This window comes from Panulirus ornatus, chromosome 65, assembly GCF_036320965.1.
Source record: "Panulirus ornatus isolate Po-2019 chromosome 65, ASM3632096v1, whole genome shotgun sequence".
NCBI classification, from domain to species: Eukaryota; Metazoa; Arthropoda; class Malacostraca; order Decapoda; family Palinuridae; genus Panulirus; species Panulirus ornatus.
Window position 1 is genome coordinate 27,278,503 of NC_092288.1, and position 12,368 is coordinate 27,290,870.

At 40.6% G+C, this 12,368-nt stretch overlaps 1 protein-coding gene across 3 annotated transcripts in view; it reads left to right on the top strand.

Moving 5' to 3' along the window:
• LOC139746442 (constitutive coactivator of peroxisome proliferator-activated receptor gamma-like) overlaps positions 1-12,368 on the top strand; it is a 119,971-nt gene that overhangs the window by 73,669 nt on the left and 33,934 nt on the right. For 2 of the 3 annotated variants that reach the window (XM_071657692.1, XM_071657693.1), the window contains exons 2-3: positions 1,547-1,658; positions 3,606-3,809. In XM_071657692.1, the coding sequence (XP_071513793.1) occupies positions 1,584-1,658; positions 3,606-3,809 (279 nt within the window). In that variant the 5' untranslated portion in view covers positions 1,547-1,583. The remainder of the gene's footprint in view (positions 1-1,546; positions 1,659-3,605; positions 3,810-12,368) is intronic. The other variant, XM_071657694.1, reaches the window with a different exon arrangement.

The following is a 12,368-nucleotide window of genomic DNA, read 5'->3' on the forward strand; positions in this document are numbered from 1 at the left end:
CTTATAAGTTGTATGAGAGGGTAGTGATTGAGGGAGTTAAGGCATATACAGAGCATCAGATTGGAGAGGAGCAGTGTGGTTTCAGAAGTGGTAGAATATGTATGGCTCGGTTGTTTGCACTGAAGAATGTGTGTGAGAAATACTTAGAGAAACAGATGGATTTGTATGCGGCATTTACGAATCTGGAGAAAGCATATGACAGGGTTGAGAGAGATGCCTTGTCAAAGGTAGGGTTGAGAGAGATGCCTTGTCAAAGGTCTTAAGAATGTATGGTTTCGAAGAAAGGCTGCTAGAAGCAGTGAGTTTTTATCAAGGTTGTAAGGCATGTTTACAAGTAGGAAGGGAGGAGAGTAAATGGTTCTCAATGAAGGTTGGTTTGTGACAGGGATGTGTGATGTCACCATGGTTGTTTGTTCATGGATGGAGTGGTGAGGGAGGTAAATTTGAGAGTCTTGGAGAGAGGGGTGAGTCTGCAGTCTGCAGGGGATGAGAGAGCCTGGGAAGTGAATCAGTTGTTGCTTGCTGATGATATAGCGCTGGTAGTAGATTTGAGTGTGGAACTGCAGAAGTTAGTGACTTAGTTTGGAAGGGTGTGTGAAAGGAGGAGGTTGAGAGCAAATGTGAATAAAAGCAAGGTTATTATGTTTAGTGGAGTTGAAGGACAGGTTAGATGGGGTGAGAGTTTGAATGGAGAAAAACTGGGAAAGTGAAATCTTTAAGATATCTGGGAGTGAACATGACAGCAAATAGAACCATGGAAGCTAAAATGAGTCATAGAGTGGTTGAGGGGGCGAAGGTTTTGGGAGTGTTGAAGAATGTATGGAAAGAGAGATTGTTATTGGGGAGGGCAAAAATGGGTATGTTTAAAGGTAAAGTAGTCCTAACATTATTATTTGGATGCATGGTATGGGCTTTTGATAAGGCTATACAGAGGAGGGTGGATGCGTTGGATATGAAATGTTTGAACATAGTATGTGGTGTGAGAGTATGTGGTGTGAGGTGCTTTGATTGAGTAAGTGATGAAAGGGTAAGAGAGAGGTGTGGTAATAAAAAGGATGTGGTTGAGAGAGCTGAATAGTGAAGAAATATTGACAAAGAGGATGTGTGTGTTAGAAGTGGAGGGAACAAGAAGAACTGGGAGACCAAATTGGAGATGGAAGGATGAAGTGAAATTTTTTTTTAGTGATCGGGGCCTCAGCATGCGGGAGTGTGAATGAATTGGAATGACGTTGTATACAGGGGTTGATGCGTTGTCAGTTGACTGAACTAGAGCATGTGAGGTATCTTAGGTAAACCATGGAAAGATCTGTTGGGCCAGGTTGTGGATAGAGAGTTATGATTTCTGTGCATTACACGTCAATTAGAAAATGGATTTGCATGGATGTGTCCTTTCTTTGTTTGTTCCAGTGCTACCTCACTAACACGGGAAACAATGATTGAGTATGAAAGAAAAAGAAAGAATATAGTGTGTGTTACTTCAGGACTCTGTATAATTCAGATTTCTTACACATGAATATCTTCCTCTCACTCTATCTCTTTTTTTAAGGAGCAGGTAGAGGAGTGAAATTGGTTGTCCATTAGTCATGGGAGTGCGAGGACTGCAGTCATTCCTGGAGTCCCACTGTGGCCAGGCTTGTTATAGTGTCAACATAGGCAAGGTCAGTCACTGTCTGTTGCGTCACCCTGAAATATCTGTTAAGAATTAATCTGCTTCAGATTCTTTTTTGAATTAATATAATGTGACTCCATTATTTTATATTTACACTGTTCATATATGCAATTTGCTGTCTACATAGGTGTCAGAACGTGTATGAATACATTATTTATTATATTTATTATTTTGCTTTGTCGCTGTCTCCCGCGTTTGCGAGGTAGCACAAGGAAACAGACGAAAGAAATGGCCCAACCCACCCCCATACACATGTATATACATACACGTCCACACACGCAAATATACATACCTATACATCTCAATGTACACATATATATACACAAACAGACATATACATATATACACATGAACATAATTCATACTGTCTGCCTTTATTTATTCCCATCGCCACCTCGCCACACATGGAATAACATCCCCCTCCCCCTCATGTGTGCGAGGTAGCACTAGGAAAAGACAACAAAGGCCACATTCGTTCACACTCAGTCTCTAGCTGTCATGTAATAATGCCCGAAACCACAGCTCCCTCTCCACATCCAGGTCCCACAGAACTTTCCATGGCCCACCCCAGACGTTTCACATGCCCTGATTCAATCCATTGACAGCACGTCGACCCCGGTAAACCACATTGATCCAATTCACTCTATTCCGTGCCCGCCCTTCACCCTCCTGCATGTTCAGGCCTTGATTACTCAAAATCTTTTTCACTCCATCTTTCCACCTCAAATTTGGTCTCCCACTTCTCCTCGTTCCCTCCACCTCCGACACATATATCCTCTTGGCCAATCTTTCCTCACTCATTCTCTCCATGTGACCAAACCATTTCAAAACACCCTCTTCTGCTCTCTCAACAACGCTCTTTTTATTTCCACACATCTCTCTTACCCTTACATTACTTACTCGATCAAACCACCTCACACCACATATTGTCCTCAAACATCTCATTTCCAACACATCCACCCTCCTGCGCACAACTCTATCCATAGCCCACGCCTCGCAACCATACAACATTGTTGGAATCACTATTCCTTCAAACATACCCATTTTTGCTTTCAGAGATAATGTTCTCGACTTCCACACATTCTTCAAGGCTCCCAGGATTTTCGCCCCCTCCCCCACCCTATGATTCACTTCCACTTCCATGGTTCCATCCGCTGCCAGATCCACTCCCAGATATCTAAAACACTTTACTTCCTCCAGTTTTTCTCCATTCAAACTTACCTCCCAATTGACTTGATCCTCAACCCTACTGTACCTAATGACCTTGCTCTTATTCACATTTACTCTTAACTTTCTTCTTTCACACACTTTACCAAACTCAGTCACCAGCTTCTGCAGTTTCTCACATGAATCAGCCACCAGTGCTGTATCATCAGCGAACAACAACTGACTCACTTCCCAAGCTCTCTCATCCACAACAGACTGCATACTTGCCCCTCTTTCCAAAACTCTTGCATTCACCTCCCTAACAACCCCATCCATAAAGAAATTAAACAACCATGGAGACATCACACACCCCTGCCGCAAACCTTCATTCACTGAGAACCAATCACTTTCCTCTGTTCCTACACGTACACATGCCTTACATCCTCGATAAAAACTTTTCACTGCTTCTAACAACTTGCCTCCCACACCATATATTCTTAGTACCTTCCACAGAGCATCTCTATCAACCCTCTCATATGCCTTCTCCAGATCCATAAATGCTACATACAAATCCATTTGCTTTTCTAAGTATTTCTCACATACATTCTTCAAAGCAAATACATACAAACTTTATATCTCACATTGTGTACTATTACATAGATAACAATAGGTAAGACAGACTCAAGCCTGTAGGTAAATTGCATAACTTCCTTGGATTACCCACTTTTTTATGGATCATCAATGATATCAATATATGTGGGTATAAATTTAAGCCATGCCTTATTTCCAGGTTGCAGATGAGTACCAGAGGCGTACTGGCAAAACCCCACTGATTGTGGTGGATGGCATGTCTTGCCTTCGTAAATTGTATGGCAAGCTAAACTGGATTTGTGGAGGTCAGTGGAAGGGCTATATAGAACATATACAAGATTTTTATAAGAGTTTGACGGCCCATGGCATCTCGCTTGTCTTCTTCTTCGATGGGAACACACCGGTACGTATATTGTACTTTTTGTCACCAAGGCAAAGAAAATAAGGGATTGTATGGATGTAATTTTGTGGAAATGAGTTGAACTGGATGGAAATGGACAGATATAATGAATGAATTGCACAAAGGGCTGGATTCGAACCCTGGGAGAAGCGTCTGGCTACTTCAGCCACATAGAGATTAAACTACTTAGCCACCGGATGCCAGGTATTTTGTGCGCTATGCTCCATCCTCATTTTGATGGGGTAACATGGACTTTGATATGTTGCGGGACCAATGGTGTGACATATACATCTGCAGAAAGACACCATGGGTCAGATTCGAATCCTGATGGGCTTCCAGCTACCTTGGCCACACAGAGGATAAAAGGCATAGCCATGAGTTTCCTAGTGTGTTTTTCTTATGTCCCTACCTCAGCATGGTGGGGATAACAGGGACTTGAATTTATTGTCACACTTGATTGCTGTTTTATTGTCACACTTGATTGCTGTTTCCCCTGTCAGTGTGGTAGCTCCAGGAAACAGATGAAGAAAGGCTACATCTGCTCATACTCATTCTCTAGCTGTCATTTATTTGTCACACCTATGGCATGACAAATATAGCTATAGACATATAAGTTCATATACTCTTTGGGTTGGATTCAAACCCTTGGAGGGGGTGTTCAGCTACCTTGGTCACATGGAGGCGAAAAGACTTAGCCGCCAGTTGTGTGGTATTTTTGTGCTATGTTCCATCCTTAGTTTGGAGGATGCAACATGGACTTTAACCTGTCATGCCACTGATGGTGTAATAAATGTATCAATAAAAAGACTGCAAGTTGAAAATTAACCCTGGAATGGGTGTCTGGCTACCTTGGCCACTCGGAGGTTAAAAGACAGCCTTCATTTGTCTGATATGGGTAATATAAGCATTGATCTATTATGGCACTGATGATGTGACAAATGTGTCTGTACAAAGATAAATGTACCCTCATATCCTAGTTAGCACTACTCCTTATTGTGCTTTCATTATAATGCTCTTGCTTGCATCTTGGAGCAGGTTTTACCTGAAAAATATGAAATTCAATAATAGATTTCAAAAGTCACAAGTCTGAACACTCAAAATGTGCTGAGAGCAGCTTTCTTTGTTTTTACTCACTTAATGTATCAGGGGTCTCTCCTTTGTTAGTACAGTACATATTTTGCTGTTCTTACAGTGCACACTCATTTTTGTTGACTTTCTGATTTTTCAGTCTTACTATGACTGTTTTTTACTCATCATGTCTGAAAAATGGCCTCTGAGTTGTAGTGCTAGAAATGCATCTGAAGTGGCCAGAAAAATCCTCTCCTTGGGTGTAATGTTACAAGTGTTTAGGTGGTTGGATTGCAGAGAAGGTAGAGGACAAAATGATGAATAAAAAGTTTCAGCCATGATAGACACAAAATTATCAGCAACAAAGATGACTCATTTAAGGAGCAGTTTGTTAGAAAAAATTAAAGGTAGTCTTAGCAAAGCTAGGCTAAGTGGTGTTGGGGTGAACGTCAGCTGTTTGGGGGCACTTAGCAACATGCCTGGTGCCTGTTACCACATCCTTCCACTTCACCTCTTTAATTTAGTCCACCTTTCTGTTTTCTCACTTTAAATTTTAAAATGTTATTTAATATAATGTTGAAAGGATCCTCTGTTGTTCATTTATATTTACTTTCAGTTTTGTTGGTAGACATCATTTGTTCAGTAATGTCTGGCAGTGCTGCAGCCAGTGTTACCAGAGAAAATGATAAATGCATCACCACATACCAGTCTCCCTCACCACAGTCACCATCCCCTGGGATCCCACTACCTCTATTATCACTGCCTAAGTCATAATTTCAGTGATGCAGAGATGGATTAGCATCAGCCAGAGAAGAACTATATGATATCCAGTGCCTCCTGCCTACCACCACCCTCCCACCCACTGCATCTCACTGACACACTGGCTCTCTCACTCATTCTACTACAATTATCTTTGTTGACTAAGTGATGGTCATTTAAGATATAATATTGTGAATTGCTTATTTTTTTCTATTTGTATTTTTACATGTTATCTGTGATGGCATTGGCAACTGAGGCTCTAGTCAAGACCATCCCATTAATGCTATATGTATATATGTATGCTTCAGCCTGAGCCAGGTTCCCATTTTATCAACTAATTCCTAAGGATGGATGAACAGCTGGGTTGCCTGTGGACTAACTGCTGCATTCAGGATTCAAACCTATGTGCTTGACCCTGGGTGGCCCATGAATGTGTCACGTTCAGGACTGCTAACTGTTACACCATAGAAGTCCATTATTACTTGTATACAGAATACAGATAATCATATCAAAATATGGTTTTTGTTGCTCACAGTGTACACACCCAGCCATACTTCCATGAAGATCCTAATCTGATCAGAAGTGGATACGGCAATACATAAGACTGACACATAGCAATAGTAATTGTAATAATTTATTTTGTCACTGCACACAATGAATATTAGAGTCAAGGTAAAGATTCCTAACTATAATAATTTCTAACCTCTTAAGTAGACTTGGTTTAAGTAGATATTAAGAATAATCAAACAAGTTAAAAATCATTACAGATAGCCTTCAGACTTGTCATACTGAAAATGGTTTTCAGTAACTGACCTGCAGCAGCAGCTTCTTCCTCACCTACAAATGACAGTAGATCAAGAAAATGACAAACTTTATTCATATGAAAAATGAAGTGTCTTTCCACTGCAGTCACCTTATCTTCCCATACATAGAAATGACATTAACATCCATTAATATTATTGAAATTGTAGTCACATCACCCTTATGCTACACTTAAGATTTCTGTAGCAAAAGCAAAGCTACAGAAATCTTAAGTCTGGAATTTGTTTAATCATAATACAGAATAGCCTTTCAAATTTATATGAACCTCACATGCAGTGCATTGAAAAGTCAAACTGGCATAGTCACCTTAGCTTTACTTAAAACAGGTCAAACTCGTAATCATCGTAAAATCATACCATATAGTGTCATCTCAAACCAACAAATTCATCTGCCCCTACATACAAGATGATAACATTAAGACTGACAGCCATCTTAACCTTGTATACATTACACTGACATATGAAATCAACATATAGTAGTCAGATCCTAACAAAGTACAATGACATTTCATAATGATAGTCATTCTAACCTCACAAGTTATAATCATCTTAATCTCACATGCAGTGCACTGAGACATTAGATAAATATAAACAGAAAATACAATACAATGACATATCGTGGTAAATCATCCTAATCTCAAAATTGGCGGTCATCTTAACATCACATACAGTGCACACGTCAAATTGATATACAAGAGTTACTTTAACATTATATAAAGAGCATTAAACTGGCAAAGAAGTAGTCATCCTATATGACAAATTGCAATAACATCAAAACTAATCCTATGCCACTTGTAATCTCTTTTTGGACTGTCTGAAGAGCGCTTCTTTCTCTGGACAAAAGCAAGGCTTGTGGTCCTGATGGCATCCATCCCCTTGTACTGAAAGAGTGTGCCTCTGAACTTGCACCTCTGCTTGGTAGTCTCTTCTGTTTCTGTTTAAAAACCAAAACTTTTCCTTCTCTTTGGAAGTTTGTATTGATGCATCCCATCTCTAGGAAGGGTGACCATTCTGACCCTTCTAACTATCGTTCTATTGCTTTGACATTTAACATTTCCAAAGTCTTGGGAGTCCCTTTTCAATTTCCATATCCTTAAATGCCTCAAAAATCATGGTCTTCTCTTGATCACCAGTATGGCTTCATGAAGGTGAGATCCACTGGTGATATTCTTTCCTATTTTACTGTTGTCTGGTCATCATCCCTGAAAGATTTTGGGAAGTCATGTGTAGTTGCCCTTGACATATCTAAGGCCTCTGACAGGGTGTGGCATCGAGGTCTCATCTCTGAGCTTCCCTCTTTTGGCATCTGTCTCTCACTTTGCCCCTTCATATCTAGCTTCTTCTTTGGCTGAAGTATCTCTGTAGATGTTGATGGATCAGCCTCCCCCTCCCTTTCTCTTTCAACATTGGTGTCCCTCAAGGTTTAGTCCTATCCTCTATGCTTTTTCTCCTTTTTTTTCAAAGATTTCCTCTCCTCCACGGATACTCCAGTGCACTCATATGCTGATGACTCAGCACTGCATTCATCCACATCCTTCAATTCTGCTCCCTCTTCTCTCACTCAATCTGCATCTCGTCTTGACACAGCCTCCCCATGAAACTCAGACTAGGACAAGATATCTCAGTGGAATGCACAAAATCTTGATTAGTTTAATGCCTCCAAGACCTAGTTTCTACCCATCATTCTATCGAGAACTCACAACTCTCGTCTTCTTTGACAGTTCTGTAATTCTGTCTTTTGACTCAATGAACAAACTTGATGTTACTGTAACATACACTCCTTGGAAACCCCATATTACAGGAATAGCTAAGTCTGCTTCTAAGAAACTGGGTGTCCTATTTAGATTTTGAAACTTCTTTTCTTCTGAACAGTTTCTCCATTTATACAAAGGATTGATTTGCCCTTGTATGGAATACTGCTCTCACATCTGGGATACATCTGGGATGGTTCTAGCTCTACATCCTTTCACAACAGAAGTGAGTCAAAAGCAGTCTGACTTAAAAACTGTCCAGGCTAACTTACAAGCTCGACCCTCGTGCTTTATGCTGCAGTGTTGGTTCACTTTCCCTCTTCTACAGATATTACTTTGGTTTTTGCTCCTGAGAGCTGGCTGCTTGTGTACCCACACCACTAGCTAGACCATGCAGTACTCAGCAAGCTGTTGCATCACATCATTACTATGTGGCCATTGGCAACTCAAGGGTGAGCCGTTTTGATACCTGCTTCTTTCCCTTCATGTCGAAGCTTTGGAACTTTCTACCTTCTCTTGTCTTTCCCAGTAAATATGACCTGTTTTAAAAGACACTTTTTACTTCCTCCAAGATTTGTTAGTACTTTCCCCAGCCTTTTCATTTTCCATTTCATAATTCAATCTATATTTCAATGAAGGCCTATCCTTGATGTGGACTTTTGTCTGTGACTGGACCAGACCCTTCAACATAAAAAAGAAATAACATAATTCAAAACTCACACACAGAAAAAATGATTGTCAAAATGTTGCCAGTTATACCAAGTATAATTTTGATATATTCTTACCTGTTCATAAGAATGTAACAGCAGTTCAGTGCAAAATGTGTATGTATGGAGAGTAATGTATTCCAGTATCTGATATATCTGAAAATATGTAGTGTGTTGAAAATACCTTATTAGATGCATGACAGTTTGCCCGTTCACATGGTATAATGAATAGAAAGGATTCGATATCATAGCGATCAGAAACTATGTTGTTCTAAACAGCAAACTGAAAGTTAACTTGACAATGAAATAATTGCTTCCAACTACAGGATTTTTGGGTTATTACAAAGTGCATATCATATTGAAACTGTAACTAACATGGTAAAAGAGTCAAGAAAACAATTAATGTAAAGCTTAGAGGGTAAAAATTTTTGGTAATAGTGTGACAAAGTTTTTTGGATAAAAACCATGATGGAGTGAGGATTTACAAAAATATTTTGCTAGGGTTCCCATAATTTACCAAGGACTATAATACATTTACCCATACATCAGAAAATAATTTTAGTCATGAATTGTTACCCTCTGTTCCCCTTTTTAGAAATTTAGATACATGGAGGGGGATTCCCCAGCCCCCACTCCCACCCCCTTAGTTGCTTTTTATAACATGTGGGAGTACGTAGGAAGTATTCTTTCTCCCCTATCCCCAGGAATGGATGAAGGCAAGCAAGTATGAATATGTACGTGTGTTTATATGTATATTTATGTATATTTATTATATTTTGTTGGTCTCTCACGTTAGCGAGGCAGCGCAAGGAAACATACGAAAGAATGGCCAAACCCACCCACATACACATGTATATTCATACACATCCACAAACGCACATATACATACCTATACATCTCAACGTATACATATATATAATCACACAGACATATATACACATGTATATAATTCATACTTTCTGCCCTTATTCATTCCTGTCGCCACCCTGCCACACATGAAATGACAACCCCCTCCCCCCGCATGTGCGCGAGGTAGCGCTAGGAAAAGACAACAAAGGCCACATTCGTTCACACTCAGTCTCTACCAGTCATGCATAATGCACCGAAACCGCAGCTCCCTTTCCACATCCAGGACCCACAAAACTTTCCATGGTTTACCCCAGATGCTTCACATGCCCTGGTTCAATCCATTGACAGCACATCAACCCCAGTATACCACATCGTTCCAGTTCACTCTATTCCTTGCACACCTTTCACCCTCCTGCATGTTCAGGCCCTGATCACTCAAAATCTTTTTCACTCCATCTTTCCACCTCCAATTTGGTCTCCCACTTCTCCTTGTTCCCTCCACCTCTGACACACAAATCCTCTTGGTCAATCTTTCCTCACTCATTCTCTCCATGTGACCAAACCATTTCAAAACACCCTCTTCTGCTCTCTCAACTACACTCTTTTCATTACCACACATCTCTCTTACCCTTTCATTACTTACTCGATCAAACCACCTCACACTACATATTGCCCTCAAACATCTCATTTCCAGCACATCCACCCTCCTCCGCACAGCTCTATCTATAGCCCATGCCTCGCAACCATATAACATTGTTGGAACCACTATTCCTTCAAACACATCCATTTTTGCTTTCCAAGATAATTTTCTCAACTTCCACACATTCTTCAACGCTCCCAGAACTTTCACCCCCTCCCCCACCCTATGATTCACTTCTGTTTCCATAGTTCCATCTGCTGCCAAATCCACTCCCAGATACCTAAAACACTTCACTTCCTCCAGTTTTTCTCCATTCAAATTGCTTTCCAATTGACTTGTCCCTCAACCATAATGTACCTAATAATATTGCTCTTATTCACATTTACTCTCAGCTTTCTTCTTTCACACACTTTAGCAAACTCAGTTACCAGCTTCTGCAGTTTCTCACCCGAATCAGCCACTTGCGCTGTATCATCAGCGAACAACAACTGGCTCACTTTCCAAGCTCTCTCATCCACAACAGACTGCATACTTGCCCCTCTTTCCAAAACTTTTGCATTCACCTCCCTAACAACCCCATCCATAAACAAATTAAACAACCATGGAGACATCATGCACCCCTGCCGCAAACCAACATTCACTGAGAACCAATCACTTTCCTCTCTTCCTACACGTACACATGCCTTACATCCTTGATAAGAACTTTTCACTGCTTCTAGCAACTTACCTCCCACACCATATATTCTTAATACCTTCCACAGAGCATCTCTATCAACTCTTATCATATGCCTTCTCCAGACCTATAAATGCTTCATACAAATCCATTTGCTTTTCTAAGTATTTCTCACATACACTCTTCAAAGCAAACACCTGATCCACACATCCTCTACCACTTCTGAAACCACACTGCTCTTCCCCAGTCTGATGCTCTGTATGTGCCTTCACCCTCTCAATCAAATCCTTCCATATAATTTCCCAGGAATACTCAACAAACTTATACCTCTGTAATTTGAGCACTTACTCTTATCCCCTTTGCTTTTATACAATGGCACTATGCAAGCATTCTGCCAGTCCTCAGGCACCTCACCATGAGTCATACATACATTAAATAACCTTACCAACCAGTCAACAATAGTCACCCCCTTTTTTAATAAATTCCACTGCAATACCATCCAAACCTGCTGCCTTGCCAGCTTTCATCTTCTGCAGAGCTTTTGCTACCTCTTCTCTGTTTACCAAATCATTCTCCCTAACCCTCTCACTTTCCACACCACCTCGACCAAAACACCCTATATGTGGCACTCTATCATCAGACACATTCAACAAACCTTCAAAATACTCACTCCATCTCCTTCTCATATCACCACTACTTATCACCTCTCCATTAATCCCCTTCACTGATGTGCCCATTTGTTCCCTTGACTTACGCACTTCATTTATCTCCTTCCAAAACATCTTTTTATTTTCCCTAACATTTAATGATACTATCTCACCCCAACTCTCATTTGCTCTCTTTTTCACCTCTTGCACCTTTCTCTTGACCTCCTGCCTCTTTCTTTTATGCATCTCCCAGTCATTTGCATTATTTCCCTGCAAAAGTCGTCCAAATGCCTCTCTCTTCTCTTTCACTAATAATCTTACTTTTTCATCCCATCACTCACTACCCTTTCTGATCTGCCCACCTCCCACGCTTCTCATGCCACAAGCTTCTTTTGCACAAGCCATCACTGCTTTCCTAAATACATCCCATTCCTCCCCCAGTCCCCTTATGTCCTTTGTCCTCACCTTTTTCCATTCTGTACTCAGTCTCTCCTGGTACTTCCTCACACTAGTCACCTTCCCAAGCTCACTAACTCTCACCACTCTCTTCACCCCAACATTCTCTCTTCTTTTCTGAAAACCTCTAAAAATCTTCACCTTCGCCTCCACAAGATAATGATCACACATCCCTCCAGTTGCACCCCTGA